The following is a 16,336-nucleotide window of genomic DNA, read 5'->3' as shown; positions in this document are numbered from 1 at the left end:
AGAAAAAGAGTATACCTTTAACTAAGATAAATCTTTATAGCATCCAAACTTGATATGTAAGTAAACAGAAAATTAGGTCAAAATACAAAATCATCAAACCCTTACAGCCTTACTTAGTGACTCAGACCAATACACAACAGACATTAGCTTTTGTAAAGAGTTACAAAAAGTTCAAATTTCTTACAATGTAGCCCATGCTTTAACTTTATAATTCGAGTTTAAGGACTATTTGTGAACTTTTATCATTTAAAGGATTTATTTAAAAAAAAAAAAAAAACTGGAGCAGTATGTTGGGCATGGGCCCAAGTTGTCAAAGATCAAGTAAAATTGATGGGCTTGGAATTAGAATCCGACGCCCACGGGTTGAATGAGTTACCCATATATAAAAAGCAATACGACTTCTTCTCAAACCCTAAAAGAAATAAAAAGAGAGAGAGAGAGAGAGAGAGAAAACGATGGAGGTGGGAAACGCTTCTGAGCCTAAAAGGCAAAAACTAGAAGAAAACAAGGATGATGATGACGAATCACTACCAATTACTGAAAGAATGAAGTCTGTCAGGTATGTATGTGTGGATCTCTTCTTCTTCTTCTACTATTACTTTGTCCCCCAATTCAGTTTTGTTTTTTTTTCCTTTAGGCTATAAATCTGCTTCTTATAATGATGATGATGATTAATTAGGGTTTAAATTTGATAAATATTAAGATTTGAATTATATTCGTTCTATGCATCTGAAGATGTCTTGTAATTAAAGAATTTTCAACTAGGTTAAGATTCATGATTATTATTTTTTCTCCCCCAATTCGTTTTTTTTTTGGCTTAAAGTAGGTTAAACTAGTAGTATTTCTGTTCATATGTTGAATTTGGAAGGCTAGGAACGAGGGCACCTTTAAGGACTCCTCCAATGCCTTCAAGGTGGAGGTGGAGGATGTTTTGGGGGTCCTATTCCACTGGAGTAGGCCCCTGGGCTGGGCTAGCTAGGGCGTATTCTTATTTAGACTTTGTGTCGAATTGGGGGGGGGGGGGGGGGGGAGTCATTAGCATGTAATCCTGTAATCATGATATCCCCCACCCCCTGTACAGTTCTATTCTTTTTCTCCCTTCAATATTAATTCAAAGTTTTCAAAAAAAAAAAATCTAGTTAGATTTTCCTGAATAATTTTAATAATTGTATGTGATGGATGCATGATTATAAAGGTCTTGAAATTTGATATGAGTAAATCCATCCATCCTCCTAATAAGAGTTGCCTAGGCTGCTGCTGCTGCTGCTGCTAGGAAATTATAATTATTCTTATTGTTTGGTCATAAGATGACCGACCAACCAACCAAGCAATGGATGCTCTAGTTTATTTATGATGTTTAATGCACCACATATCACTTGGGAGGTCTGACTATATATATTTATATTATATAGATCAACAACATAGGGTTTTCTAAACCCTATGATCGATATACTTCATTCTTATTGTTTGAATGTTGTTATTGTTGTTGTTTCAGGGAAGATATTTCTAATTGTCTCAGTGAGTGGAAAAAGTTGGATTTTCAAGGTAAGATGGAATCGTCAGGTGAGATATTTAACAAGGTGCAAAATCGTCTGCACAATTTGCTGCGCAATCGTGGACATGGATTGGCATTTACACTATACTACGAAGCTAAGTACGATGATTTGCTTTACGAAGATGAGAAAATTAAGGTATTAGTTAGTACTACTACTACTACTAAGTTACTAGTATTAATCAATTTTACTTAAGGAATTGTCTATACTGTTAGTTAGCTCATAATCATTTACTTACCTCTTTCTTCTTCCTCCCTTAAAAAGGAATTGACTAAAGACTTGACTTGCGAACGTTCGGATTTCATGGACTCTCATGCTCATAAACACGCGGGGGATGAGTTTCATAATTGTCTCGTTAAATTATGCAAGGTAAGATTATTATTATTATTATTAGTAAACAACTCAACTCACACACACTATTTATTATTATCTTTAGGATATTAATTTTTATTTATTTATTATTGTCCAACAGATTGAGGAAAAAACTAACAAGATGGCGGATGACTACAGATCAACTAATCAGTGCTTACATATGATGTTTCGTGGGATACCAGAGAAAGTGTTATTAGATGCTGATTACCCTGTGGAAGACTATGATGTTATCCGGGAGAAAATGGAAGAGATGCTAGCCTTGGTTAAAAAGGGTGGTGAAGCTGCCAGTCACACACGTGACTTGATCTGTCGGCTTCTTGATTTAACTGCAATTATATCAAGGACAATTTGTCAATGCAAAGACAACGTGACTGAGAGACAAGGACCTTATTGCTTAACATGTAAAGGGAGGATTAACTAAATTTCAATGTTGTTGGAGCCGCCCGTGAACCTACTACTACTACTACTACTACTACTACTACTACTACTACTACTACTACTACTACTACTATTACCTTAAGGTCAATTACAATGGAACTCTTATATAAAGTTAGCTTGGGTGTTGAATTGTTTTTTAATGTGAAAAGAGTTTAATTGATTGGAAGTTGATGTTTATATATTCAGTTTCATTTTATTATGAGAAAAAGAGATGTGCTTTTGATGTTATATTTATCATTTTATAATGAAGAACATTACCAAAATAGTCACAGGATCTCCAAGGGTGGAGCCATTGGATCTGTCCTTAGCTGAATTTTCGTCTGGCCTTTTATGGAGGGGCACATGTCCTTCATGCGGTTTCATCTGAGTTGGTTTCATCTGAGTTCCTCCTAATTTCATTAGTGTTCTCTATCTTCACTCGTCTCATATTTCAAACTCTCATCTCCTTGTTGCTGAAGAGTTGTCTTCTACTCTCTCTTGCTTTCTCTTTCTATACCATTGGATTTAATGAACGAAGAAACCCTGCTAATTCAGACCCTTGATTTATTTTATTTTATTTTATTTTGAAATAGGTGATTCTATAAATCAAACACTTGTCTGTTATAACGATTTTTTTTTTCTTCAACATTTCCATTCACAATTGATAAATCACGATTTACATGGACGATAATTCTTATTTCTCTCATTTGAAAACTTTATGAGAGTTACATACCTTTAAATGCAGAGTGCCTCATGAAGGGAAAGAAATTGGACTAGACACAGACATATTGATCCTAAAGATCGAAAAAAAGACCCTAAAGGTCGACAAAAAGATCCTAAAGATCATGAAAAGAGACCCTAAAGGTCTGACAAATACTATAATACTAATAATAAAAGAACCACCACCGCTATCACCGGAAAATCGCCTCCGTTGTCGGAGAGCCGCCTTCGTCACCGAAGAACCGCCTTCGTCACCGGAAAACCGCCGCCAGCCCCGGGAAAACCGTCGTCGTCCAATCACCAAAGTATATGAAATATTCTTCCTCTCTGAGTTCTTGATGGATGCACATCGATAAGTTATTGAACAACCGTTTAACTACTTTCACCTTCTTCTTTATTGTCTTCATCTCTGAGTTCTTTATCTCTTTCTTCTACTCACCGGAAACATAATACTGTAGATGTCCTTGATAGGAAAGCACAGAACTGGATCCCGCAAAACTATCTCTCTCTTGCAGAAACCATAGAATTCAAAGGCAACCATAGAATTAAAGAAGATCAATAGGTACGGTGAGAGGCTGTAAACGATGGATGATCCAACAACAACACTACAACATATCAGTAGAGAGAGAGAGAGATTGAGTCCTTCTTCTAATTACTATCAAGAGGAGGAGTTGAAGAGGGAGGGTTCTTGCCCTAACTCTCTTCTAAAAACCCCACAAAAGATGGCATTACTGACTGATTTGAAAGAGATTGAGCCCTAGAAACTATTAATGCAGGGAATAATAACTACAAACGAAAGAAAAAAAAGGGGGATCCGGCAAAGGGATGACCCTTCGCCGGAGCCTCAAACGCAAATATGAGAAAAGGTGTAGAGAGAGAGACGGTGTAGAGAAAGAGGAAAGAGAGACCGAAAAAAGTTTTTTCCTACTACAACAAATTGTTAAAAGGACCAAAAGTGAAATACGCACAAACGATAAAAAAAGCTTCCGCCGCCAAGTTATGGGGGGCTCTATTATTAACAGTTTTACATTCTTACTCTTAAGTTAGCAAAGTGACACGAATTCAAGAGGGTGAAAATAAATTTTTGACAACATAAGTGTAAAAATTTCATTTGACTACATAAAGAGTAAATACAAGCTTTTAATTGATTACGAGTTGTTTCCTTTTTGGCTCCCTACTTTGGACCAGCTTCCTTTATGACTCCTTATTTTACGTAAATTCAAATTTGGCTTCTATTGTTAACATTGTCAGTCAATTTTTATGGTTAAATTTTTTGTTTTCACATTTGCTCTTCTTATAAAATTGATTTTGTAAATTCAAAATTGACCCCCTTTTAAATTTGAGTCAATTCTCAAAAAACTATAACTACGTTAGAAATTTGGGGCCCAAACTGGAATACATATAAAAAAAAAAATTAAATTTGACAGATTTCGGACCTTAATATTGTTCCTATTGAAGATGAGTACCATGTCGAAGAAGAAAATCAACGTCCAAATGATGGGTGTCAATTTAGTATTGATGTTGGTGAGTATTTTTTGACTGAAGGTGTTTAAAGACATCCTTATTGTCCAACGTTCATACCAAATACTTTAAATTTAATTCTATATCAGAAAAAATTGTTTTTCTTTAAAATCCCTTAAACTTGGTTTTTACATCCAAATTCTTTCCCACGTATCAAATGGACCCTTAAAACTTTAGTTGAATAAGATGTCTAAGTAAAGTCCCAATAACACAACACACTGACAACCAGGCTCCCGACCCAACATTCCTCTCTTCCCTACATTACATTACCCCCAGAGACCCATACCATTGTTTGTAACATTTGTAGAACTTCAAGCCTGATCAGGGCCGTGTCTGAGAACTTCGGGGCCCCGTGCGAAACTTGAATTAGGGCTTTGTGGAAAACAAAAAATATTACAAACAAAATTTGAAGGTATAGTTTAGAATCTAAAGTGAGTTTTTGAATGTAGTATTTTTATCATGATTTTCACATATATATTTAAATATTTTGATTTTTTTTAATAGTTTTTGATTTATATTTCAAAAAAATACACCTAATTAACAAAATGTGTAACAGAGTAGAAATAGATATTGAATTAACAATGTTACCTTGAACATCACAAAACCAATAGAAAAAACAAAAAAGATAAATGGGCCTGCGGAGTTTCGAACCTCCGTCAAAGGGATGGAATTCACGGAACCTAACCATCTCGTCCATGAGATGTCTTGCGATGAATCAGGATCTTTATAGTCTATATATATAACTATTGTTAAGACATTATCCAAAATGGGCCCTTACGGCTGGGGGGCCCAGTGCGGCCCTGACCTAGACAACCCATATATATGTTCCTTATAAACTAAGTTAGATTATTTGTACACTTGGATATAAGATTGAGTATAGATTGAACCTTGAATTTCTTACTTTACTCAAGGCGAGATGATGTCCTTTCATAGACTGCTTTGGCCGACTGTTGATAGACGGTGTTGGTGAGGCGATTGAAATCCACCGTGTTGGATTGAAACTACTGTTTCGTGTTGGATTGACAAAGAGTAACAACAATAGAGCAGACTTGTTTAATATACCATACTGATATATAGACATCTTTTCATCTATTTACTGATAGACTAATATTTTATGCTCTTTTAGAATTAACTGACTTAGATTTTCAAAGCCAACTTACATCAGATCACATAGATAACCTTAAAACGTTACAAAATCAAGGAGAAAGAAAGAGTATACCAAGATTTTTGTATACTGATCTCCTTTGGGCTTGGTGGGAAGCACACAACAACCTTCACGATTAGAATCCCCCCCTCTTTAGGAAGAATGAAGATAAACGTCGATGGAGCATATACCCCTGGGAGATGATTAACCGGAGCAATAACACAAACATCAGAAGGTGGAGTCATCTTCTCATTAACACGAGTTTTCAACCCACAATAGGCGCTACACAGAGAGCTCCAAGCTATTATGCTAGGGTTAGATCGGGGAGACTCTCTAGGGTTAAGGGATCATATATTAGAAAGTGATTTATTATCCCTCGTTGGATTCTTATTGTAAGGTTGTATCTCAGAAACACACGATTAGATCCTGGCCTCCAACGCTGAAATCTAGTTTTGCCACCGCGAAAGTAATTGGGCCCAACACATGTTGGCCACGTCCACATGAGTCCGTACAAAATGGTATAATGGTGTCGCACCCCTCGAAGTTAAAATTTCTTACAATGTAGCCCATGCTTTAACTTTATTATTTGATTTTAAGGACTATCTCTAAACTTTTATCATTTAAAGGATTTACTTTAAAAAAAAAAAAAGTCTGGAGCAGTATGTTGGGCATGGGCCCAACTTGTCAAAGAGAGGTCCATGAAGTAAAGTTGATGGGCTTGGAAATAGAATCCGACGGGGACGGGTTGAATGAGTTACCCATAACTATATATATAATATGCAATAGTATTGAAGTCTAAAAAAAAAACGATGGAGGTGGAAAACGGTTGTGAGCCAAAAAGGCAAAAACGAGAAGAAAACAAGGATGATGATGATGATGATGATGATGATGAATCACTACCAATTACTGAAAGAATGAAGTATGTTAGGTATGCTTATTTATGAATCTCTTCTTCTTCTACTACTATTACTTTGTCCCCCAATTCAGTTTTGTTTTCTTTTTTCCTTTACCCTATAAATCTGCTTCTTATGATGATAATGATTAATTAGGGTTTCAATTTGATTAATAATAAGATTTCAATTTATAAGTATCTGATGATGTCTTGTAATTAAAGAATTTACAACTAGGTTAAGAATCATGATTATAATTTTTTCTCCCCCAATTTGTTTCTTTTTTTTTTTTTTGGCTTAAACTAGGTTAAACTAGTAGTATTTCTGTTCATATGTTGAATTAGGGGGGTTTCAATTTGATTAAAGATTTGTTCATCTAGTTAGATTTTCCTGAACAATTTTAATAATTGTATGTGATGGATGCATGATTATAATGGTCTTGAAATTTGATATGAGTAAATCCATCCATCCTCCTAATAAGAGTTGCCTAGGCTGCTGCTGCTGCTGCTGCTAGGAAATTATAATTATTCTTCTGATTACTATCAAGAGGAGGAGTTGAAGAGGGAGGGTTCTTGCCCTAACTCTCTTCTAAAAACCCCACAAAAGATGTCAATACTGACTGATTTGAAAAAGATTGAGCCCTAGAAACTATTAATGCAGGGAATAATAACTACAAACGAAAGAAAAAAAAAAGGGGATCTGGCAAAGGGATGACCCTTCGCCGGAGCCTCAAACGCAAATATGAGAAAAGGTGTAGAGAGAGAGGAAAGAGAGACCGAAAAAAGTTTTTTTCTGCTACAACAAATTGTTAAAAGGACCAAAAGTGAAATACGCACAAACGATAAAAAAAGCTTCCGCCGCCAAGTTATGGGGGGCTCTATTATTAACAGTTTTACATTCTTACTCTTAAGTTAGCAAAGTGACAGGGATTCAAGTGGGTGAAAATAAACTTTTGACAACATAAGTGTAAAAATTTCATTTGACTACATAAAGAGTAAATACAAGCTTTTAATTGATTACGAGTTGTTTCCTTTTTGGCTCCCTACTTTGGACCAGCTTCCTTTATGACTCCTTATTTTACGTAAATTCAAATTTGGCTTCTATTGTTAACATTGTCAGTCAATTTTTATGGTTAAATTTTTTGTTTTCACATTTGCTCTTCTTATAAAATTGATTTTGTAAATTCAAAATTGACCCCCTTTTGGATTTGAGTCAATTCTCAAAAAACTATAACTACGTTAGAAATTTGGGGGCCATACTGGAATACATATAAAAAAAAAAAAATTAAAAACATCATCTCCCTCCCTCTCTCCTCCACATCATCTCAGCGCACATCATCATCTTCTCCGGCGAAGGTCGCCAACCGGTCAATTTTCCGACGACCTTGAAACATAATTTTTTTTTTTTTCAAATCTCTTCTTCTCTATCTCTATCTAACCTCCCCTTCCCCGGAAAAACCAGACCGAGATCTGGTTCCAACAAACAGATTTCGGCCCGGTTTCAAACCATACTGTAGTTGGACGAACAAGATGATCCGTTCAGTGCTGAGAGGGGCCCCAGACTGGGCAGTCCGTTCTATCCTGAAGAAGTGTTTTTTCTTTAGAAGATTTTTATGCTTTGTCACCTTTTGACAGATTTCAGACCTTAATATTATTCCTATTGAAGATGAGTACCATGTCGAAGAAGAAAATCAACGTCCAAATGATGGGTGTCAATTTAGTATTGATGTTGGTGAGTATTTTTTGACTGAAAGTGTTTAAAGACATCCTTATTGTCCAACGTTCATACCAAATACTTTAAACTTAATTCTATATCAGAAAAAATTGTTTTTCTTTAAAATCCTTTAAACTTGGTTTTCACATCCAAATTCTTTACCACGTATCAAACGGACCCTTAAAACTTTAGTTGAATAAGATGTCTAAGTAAAGTCCCAATAACACGACACACTGACAACCAGGCTCCCGACCCAACATTCCTCTCTTCCCTACATTACATTACCCCCAAAGACCCATACCATTGTTTGTAACATTTGTAGAACTTCAACCCTGATCAGAGCCGTGCCTGAGAACTTCGGGGCCCCGTGCGAAACTTGAATTAGGACTTTTTGGAAAACAAAAAATATTACAAACAAAATTGAAGGTATAGTTTAGAATCTAAAGCGAGTTTTTGGATGTAGTATTTTTATCATGATTTTCACATATATATTTAAATATTTTGATTTTTTTAATAGTTTTAGATTTATATTTCAAAAAAATACACCTAATTAACAAAATGTGTAACAGAGTAGAAATATATATTGAATTAACAATGTTACCTTGAACATCACAAAACCAAGAGAAAAAACAAAAAAAATAAATGGGCCTGCGGAGTTTCGAACCTCCGTCAAAGGGATGGAATTCACGAAACCTAACCATCTCGTCCATGAGATGTCATGCGATGAATCAGGATCTTTATAGTCTATATATATAACTATTGTTAAGACATTATCCAAAATGGGCCCTTACGGCTGGGGGGCCCAGTGCGGCCCTGCCCGCACTGGCCCAAACAAGGCCCTGACCTTGACAACCCATATATATGTTCCCTATAAACTAAGTTAGATTATTTGTACACTTGGATATAAGATTGAGTATAGATTGAACCTTGAATTTCTTACTTTACTCAAAGCGAGATGATGTCCTTTCATAGACTGCTTTGGCCGACTGTTGATAGACGGTGTTGGTGAGGCGATTGAAATCCACCGTGTTGGATTGAAACTACTATTTCGTGTTGGATTGACAAAGAGTAACAACAATAGAGCAGACTTGTTTAATATACCATACTGATATATATATATATATATATACATCTTTTCATCTATTTACTGATAGACTAATATTTTATGCTCTTTTAGAATTAACTGACTTAGATTTTCAAAGCCAACTTACATCAGATCACATAGATACCTTAAAACGTTACTAAATCAAGGAGAAAGAAAGAGTATACCAAGATTTTTGTATACTGATCTCCTTTGGGCTTGGTGGGAAGCACACAACAACCTTCACGAGTAGAATCCCCCCCTCTTTAGGAAGAATGAAGATAAACGTCGATGGAGCATATACCCCTGGGAGATGATTAACCGGAGCAATAACACAAACATCAGAAGGTGGAGTCATCTTCTCATTAACACGAGTTTTCAACCCACAATAGGCGCTACACAGAGAGCTCCAAGCTATTATGCTAGGGTTAGATCGGGGAGACTCTCTAGGGTTAAGGGATCATATATTAGAAAGTGATTTATTTTCCCTCGTTGGATTCTTATTGTAAGGTTGTATCTCAGAAACACACGATTAGATCCTAGCCTCCAACGCTGAAATCTAGTTTTGCCACCGCGAAACTAATTGGGCCCCACACATGTTGGCCACGTCCACATGAGTCCGTACAAAATGGTATAATGGTGTCGCACCCCTCGAAGTTAAAATTTCTTACAATGTAGCCCATGCTTTAACTTTATTATTTGATTTTAAGGACTATCTCTAAACTTTTATCATTTAAAGGATTTACTTTAAAAAAAAAAAAGTCTGGAGCAGTATGTTGGTCATGGGCCCAACTTGTCAAAGAGAGGTCCATGAAGTAAAGTTGATGGGCTTGGAAATAGAATCCGACGGGGACGGGTTGAATGAGTTACCCATAACTATATATATAATATGCAATAGTATTGAAGTCTAAAAAAAAAACGATGGAGGTGGAAAACGGTTGTGAGCCAAAAAGGCAAAAACAAGAAGAAAACAAGGATGATGATGAATCACTACCAATTACTGAAAGAATGAAGTATGTTAGGTATGTTTATTTATGAATCTCTTCTTCTTCTTCTACTATTACTTTGTCCCCACAATTCAGTTTTGTTTTCTTTTTTCCTTTACCCTATAAATCTGCTTCTTATGATGATAATGATTAATTAGGGTTTCAATTTGATTAATAATAAGATTTCAATTTATAAGTATCTGATGATGTCTTGTAATTAAAGAATTTACAACTAGATTAAGATTCATGATTATAATTTTTTCTCCCCCAATTTGTTTCTTTTTTTTTTTGGCTTAAACTAGGTTAAACTAGTAGTATTTCTGTTCATATGTTGAATTAGGGGGGGTTGCAATTTGATTAAAGATTTGTTCATCTAGTTAGATTTTCCTGATTAATTTTAATATTTGTATGTGATGGATGCATTATTATAAAGGTCTTGAAATTTGATATGAGTAAATCCATCCATCCTCCTAATAAGAGTTGCCTAGCCTTCTGCTGCTGCTGCTAGGAAATTATAGTTATTCTTATTGTTTGGTCATAAGATGACCAATCAACCCAACCAAGGAATGGATGCTCTAGTTTATTTATGATGTTTAATGCACATATCACTTGGGAGGTCTGTCTGACTATATAATATATCTTAAATAGATCAACAACATAGGGTTTTGTAAACCCTATGATCGATATACTTCATTCTTATTGTTTGAATGTTATTGTTGTTGTTTCAGGGAAGATATTTCTAATTGTCTCACTGAGTGGAAAAAGTTGGATTTTCAAGGTAAGATGGAATCGTCAGGTGAGATATTTAACAAGGTGCAAAATCGTCTGCACAATTTGCTGCGCAATCGTGGACATGGATTGGCATTTACACTATACTACGAAGCTAAGTACGATGATTTGCTTTACGAAGATGAGAAAATTAAGGTATTAGTTAGTACTACTACTAAGTTACTAGTATTAATCAATTTTACTTGAGGAATTGTCTATACAGTTAGTTAGCTCATAATCATTTACTTGCTTCTTCTTCTTCCCTTAAAAAGGAATTGACTAAAGAGCTGACTTGCGAACGGACGGATTTCGTTGACTCTCATGCTAATAAACACCTGGGGGATGAGTTTCGTAATTGTCTCGTTAAATTATGCAAGGTAAGATTATTATTATTATTAGTAGTAAACAACTCAACTCACACACACTATTTATTATTATCTTTAGGATATTATTTGTTTAATTTTTTTTTATTTATTATTGTCCAACAGATTGAGGAAAAAACTAACCAGATGGAGGATGACTACAGATCAAGTAATCAGTACTTATATATGATGTTTGGTGTGATACCAAAGAAAGTGTTATTAGATGCTGATTACCCTGTGGAAGACTATGCTGTTATCCGGGATGAAATGGAAGAGATGATAGAGTTGATTAATAAGGGTGAAGAAGCTGCCAGTCACACACGTGACTTGATCTGTCGGCTTCTTGATTTAACTGCAATTATATCAAGGACAATATGTCAATGCGAAGACAAAGACAACGTGACTGAGAGACAAGGACCTTATTGCTTAACATGTAAAGGGAGGATTAACTAAATTTCAATGTTGTTGGAGCCGCCCGTGAACCTACTACTACTACTACTACTACTACCTTAAGGTCAATTACAATGGAACTCTTATTTAAAGCTAGCTTTGGTGTTGAATTGTTTTTAATGTTAAAAGAGTTTAACTGATTGGAAGTTGATGGTTATATATTCAGTGTCATTTTAAGTTTGTTGTCATCCAACTCAAAACCAATTGGCAATGAGTGGAGAGGACCTCGACATTATATTCTTGGTTGCTAGTTACTCCTTCTCCCATGCGGGACTATTCTCACAAATTGTAACTTTGATATTAGAGAATGAAAAATATGTGCAGCGCACTTTACGCAAAACTTCATGTAAAGAAACAACCTCATATCCAAGTTAGGTTTTTAAACGAAAACGTCACCTACGAAGCAACTAGTGGTTATGTTCATAATAAGTTTACAGTAAGGAAATTTTAGTTGAAGAAATCGTAAATCAAATTTAAATGGAACTACCAAAGATCTAAAATAATTCACAGCTGCAGTTTTGTAGCGTCTGAAATTCCGACTCTCAAAGTAAACATGAGAAATGTTAAAAAAGTGAAGTCGATGGACCCTTTCAACAACAACAAAAAGTCCATGGCCCCTCAAATGATCATTTCCTGAAACAACCAAAGATCTAAAATAATTCACTACTGGAGTTTTGTAGCGTTTGAAATTCTGAATGTCTTGAAATTGAAGATTTGATACCTTCACACTAGATCCACAAGCAATGTCTACCATGAATGCACAATATATACCAGAAAAACAAAATAGTTGGGTCAAATCCAACTACAGTAGATTTCCACAAACTTAAACCTCAGATAGGAAGGCTCAATCCCCGATCAAGGAAGCATTGCATTCATATCTATTATTGAAATTATCTGAAATTCAACGGCGACAAGTAACGTTAGACAGTAAGATTTACCCAACACTTATGGAAACTAATGTCATTCGACTAATAATTATTCAATGATCTCATATTCTAATCTAATACCAACCCTCATATATACTACAACGATATTTTTCTTTTTCAGTTGATAGAAAAAGAGTATACCTTTAACTAAGATAAATATTTATAACATCCAAACTTGATATGTAAGTAAACAGAAAATTAGGTCAAAATACAAAATCATCAAACCTTTACTTCCTTACGTAGTGACTCAGACCAATACACAACAGACATTAGCTTTTGTAAAGAGTTACAAAAGTTCAAATTTCTTACAATGTAGCCCATGCTTTAACTTTATTATTTGATTTTAAGGACTATCTGTAAACTTTTATCATTTAAAGGACTTCCTTAAAAAAAAAAAAAAAAAACTGGAGCAGTATGTTGGGCGTGGGCCCAACTTGTCAAAGATCAAGTAAAGTTGATGGGCTTGGAAAATAGAATCCGACCGCCACGGGTTGAATGAGTTACCCATAACTATATATAATATGCAATTGAAGTCTAAAATCTTCAACAAAAAAAAAAAAAAATTGAAGTCTAAAAAGAAAGAAAGAAAGAAAACGATGGAGGTGGAAAACGGTTGTGAGCCAAAAAGGCAAAAATTAGAAGAAAACAAGGATGATGATGATGATGATGAATCACTACCAATTATTGAAAGAATGAAGTCTGTTAGGTATGTATATATGAATCTCTTCTTCTTCTTCTACTATTACTTATGATGATTAATTAGGGTTTCAATTTGATAAATATTAAGATTTGAATTCTATTTGTTCATCTAGTTAGATTTTCCTGATTAATTTAATAATTGTATGTGATGGATGCATAAAGGACTTGATGTGTAAAGGAGTTGAGTTCTTGTTGCTGCTGCATCTATTATATTATATTATATTTTTTTTGCCCTAATAAGAGTTGTTATTTTTTTTATTTTTTTTTGGAAGACGATTACGATCTACGTAGGTCGTGATATTTGGCATTTGATACATCATAGATGTGATAAGCTCGATAACTGCCCTCTCAAACATTAACAACTTTATTAATACCAACATAATCCAAATTCAAATAACCAAAGATTCCACCTTCTCCCGGATTTGAACGTGGGAACTCTAGGGATTTTTAGAGTTTATGTCAACACCTTGGAACCACTTGGGCTACCAACCAACCAAGGCTGCTGCTAGTAAATTATAATAATTTTTTGTTTGGTCATAAGATGACCAATCAACCAACCAAGAATGCTCTAGTTTATTTATGATGTTTAATGCACCACATATCACTGGGGAGGTCTGACTATATATATATATATATATATATATATATATATATATATATTAAATAGATCAACAACATAGGGTTTTGTAAACCCTATGATCGATATACTTCATTCTTATTGTTTGAATGTTGTTGTTTCAGGGAAGATATTTCTAATTGTCTCAGTGAGTGGAAAAAGTTGGATTTTGAAGATAAGATGGAATATGCAGGTAAGATATTTAACAGGGTGCAAAATCGTCTGAACAATTTGGCGCGCAATCGTGTACGTGGATTGGCATCAATATTCTTCCAGGAGAATTACGAGGATTTGCTTTACGAAAATGAGAAATTTAAGGTATTACTACTACTACTAAGTTACTATTATTAATCAATTTTTCTTAAGGAATTGCAGTTAGTTAGCTCATAATCATTTACTTACCTCTTTCTTCTTCTTCTTCTTCTTCTTCAATTTCTTCTTCTTACCTTAAAAAGGAATTGACTGAAGAGTTGGAACGCAAACATTCGGATTTCTTTTCCGTTCATGCTAATAAACACCTGGGGGATGAGTTTAATAATTGTCTCGTTAAATTATGTAAGGTAAGATTATTATTATTAGTAAACAACTCAACTCTCTCTCACACACTATATTAATATTACATATTATCTTTAGGATATTATTTTTTTAATTTATTATTGTCCAACAGATTCAAAGAAAAACTAGCAAGATGGATGATGACTACAGATCAAGTGATAATTACATATATCTGATGTTTCAGATGATACCAGAGAAAGTGTTAGATGTTGATTACCCTGAGGAAGACGACTATTTTGTTATCCGGGATGAAATGGAACGCATGGTAAAGTTGATTGACAAGGGTGAAGAAGCTGGCAGTCACACACGTGACTTGATCTGTCGGCTTCGTTATATAACTGATATTATAGATTGGATGATATGTCAACCCGAAGACAAAGACAACGTGACTGAGAGACAAGAACCTCTGGTTGAAGAACCTCTGGTTGAAGAACCTCTGGTTGAAGAACAACAAGAACAATATAGCTACCTCCTCATTCCTTAAAATGTAATCTGAGGAGTAACTAAATTTCAATGTTGTTGGATCCGCCCGTGAACCTACTACTAGCTTTGGTGTTGAATTGTTTTTTAATGTTAAAAGAGTTTTAACTGATTGGAAGTTTTAGCCGCACCCATTCCCGTTAGACGCGATGATTATTAATAAACCTTTGGGAAATTTTAAAAGGCGCTCCCGTTTTTGTTAAAAGGCCTCCCCGCTAAAAGCGCCCCTCATTATAACTCATTTGGTTATAGGGCCCCCTCTACAAAAGAGCACCTCCTTCATCAATATTTGACCTAACGGCAAAGTTAACGCCGTTAGGTCAAACTTAACCCAAGACCGGTGATGTTGACCACGCCACATCATCATCTTCTCCGGCAGGGTCGCCGGCCAAACTTCCGGCCGGCGACCTTCAAAATTTTTTTTTTTTTTTATTCTCTCTCTTCTCTCTCTCTCTCTAAGAACAAAATTTTTTTTTTTTTAAACTCTCTCTCTCTCTACAGATCTAGAGAGAGAGAGCAGATCCAATGGATCTGTTCGCAGACCCTTTGGAGATCTGCTCTCTCTCTCGTAGAGAGAGAGAGAGTTTAAAAAAAAAAAAAAAAAAGATTTTTTGTTTTTAGAGAGAGAGAGAATAAAAAAAAAATTTGAAGGTCGCCGGCCGGAAGTTTGGCCGGCCGGCGACCCTGCCGGAGAAGATGATGATGTGGCGTGGTCAAATGATGTGGCAGAGAGAGAAAATGAGATGGAGGAGAGAAAATGTGGGTGAAATACGTCTTTAAAGGGGTTTTTTTCACCCATTCAAAGAGGGGGGCCCTTTAACCAAGCTAAGTCAAAGAGTTTTGACTAAGTCAACGAAATCATGGGGAGGCCTTTTAAGCATTGTGTGATAACTCAAAACTCTAAATATGAAACCAAATAAGATGGGAGAAATTGCAACAACAAAAAAAAAAAAAGATAAGATGGGAGAAAGACCATAGTTCACATTTTTCCTAATTATAAAACTAAATATCATATATAAAGTGGCCCCCCTCTTAATATTGCACCAAAGTTACATAAACAAATATTTGTGTACATATTATAAA

The 16,336-nt window shown here is 35.1% G+C and overlaps 4 protein-coding genes across 6 annotated transcripts in view; 3 read left to right on the top strand and 1 right to left on the bottom strand.

Annotated features, from left to right (window-relative positions):
• LOC147540212 (RNI-like superfamily protein) overlaps nt 1-16,336 on the bottom strand; it is a 65,418-nt gene that overhangs the window by 41,488 nt on the left and 7,594 nt on the right. The gene's annotated exons all lie outside the window — the stretch shown is intronic.
• On the top strand, nt 370-2,540 carry LOC147540215 (uncharacterized). The gene is made up of 4 exons (XM_086642310.1): nt 370-559; nt 1,496-1,691; nt 1,818-1,922; nt 2,026-2,540. Exons 1-4 carry the CDS (start codon nt 456-458, stop codon nt 2,344-2,346), a joined length of 726 nt encoding a protein of 241 aa, XP_086498436.1. The 5' UTR covers nt 370-455; the 3' UTR covers nt 2,347-2,540.
• On the top strand, nt 6,468-12,154 carry LOC147540214 (uncharacterized). 2 transcript variants are annotated; one of them, XM_086643621.1, is made up of 4 exons: nt 6,468-6,655; nt 11,126-11,321; nt 11,438-11,542; nt 11,654-12,154. In XM_086643621.1, the coding sequence occupies exons 1-4, from the start codon at nt 6,537-6,539 to the stop codon at nt 11,978-11,980; spliced, it is 747 nt and encodes a 248-aa protein (XP_086499747.1). In that variant the 5' UTR covers nt 6,468-6,536; the 3' UTR covers nt 11,981-12,154. The 2 variants fall into 2 exon arrangements, with proteins under 2 accessions (XP_086499747.1, XP_086499748.1); XM_086643622.1 differs by lacking the exon at nt 6,468-6,655 and adding an exon at nt 10,311-10,433.
• Nucleotides 13,475-15,365, top strand: LOC147540213 (uncharacterized). Its single transcript, XM_086643620.1, has 4 exons — nt 13,475-13,609; nt 14,344-14,536; nt 14,674-14,778; nt 14,886-15,365. Exons 1-4 carry the CDS (start codon nt 13,500-13,502, stop codon nt 15,255-15,257), a joined length of 780 nt encoding a protein of 259 aa, XP_086499746.1. The 5' UTR covers nt 13,475-13,499; the 3' UTR covers nt 15,258-15,365.

Source organism: Eschscholzia californica, unplaced genomic scaffold (genome assembly GCF_041429995.1).
Source record: "Eschscholzia californica isolate CP2 unplaced genomic scaffold, dmEscCali1.0.p SCAF_5, whole genome shotgun sequence".
Lineage (NCBI taxonomy): Eukaryota > Viridiplantae > Streptophyta > Magnoliopsida > Ranunculales > Papaveraceae > Eschscholzia > Eschscholzia californica.
Note: the sequence above shows the minus strand (reverse complement) of the source record. Positions and strands in the feature narration are given on the sequence as shown.

What these genes read in the sequence shown, in the direction of transcription:
- LOC147540215 (XM_086642310.1), top strand. Translation starts at nt 456, where the DNA reads ATGGAGGTGGGAAACGCTTCTGAGCCTAAAAGGCAAAAACTAGAAGAA. An exon ending in GAAAGAATGAAGTCTGTCAG is followed by an intron (nt 560 to 1,495) that starts GTATGTATGTGT and finishes TTGTTGTTTCAG; the next exon opens with GGAAGATATTTCTAATTGTC. An exon ending in GTCTCGTTAAATTATGCAAG is followed by an intron (nt 1,923 to 2,025) that starts GTAAGATTATTA and finishes ATTGTCCAACAG; the next exon opens with ATTGAGGAAAAAACTAACAA.
- LOC147540214 (XM_086643621.1), top strand. Translation starts at nt 6,537, where the DNA reads ATGGAGGTGGAAAACGGTTGTGAGCCAAAAAGGCAAAAACGAGAAGAA. An exon ending in ACGAAGATGAGAAAATTAAG is followed by an intron (nt 11,322 to 11,437) that starts GTATTAGTTAGT and finishes TCCCTTAAAAAG; the next exon opens with GAATTGACTAAAGAGCTGAC. An exon ending in GTCTCGTTAAATTATGCAAG is followed by an intron (nt 11,543 to 11,653) that starts GTAAGATTATTA and finishes ATTGTCCAACAG; the next exon opens with ATTGAGGAAAAAACTAACCA.
- LOC147540213 (XM_086643620.1), top strand. Translation starts at nt 13,500, where the DNA reads ATGGAGGTGGAAAACGGTTGTGAGCCAAAAAGGCAAAAATTAGAAGAA. An exon ending in GAAAGAATGAAGTCTGTTAG is followed by an intron (nt 13,610 to 14,343) that starts GTATGTATATAT and finishes TTGTTGTTTCAG; the next exon opens with GGAAGATATTTCTAATTGTC. An exon ending in GTCTCGTTAAATTATGTAAG is followed by an intron (nt 14,779 to 14,885) that starts GTAAGATTATTA and finishes ATTGTCCAACAG; the next exon opens with ATTCAAAGAAAAACTAGCAA.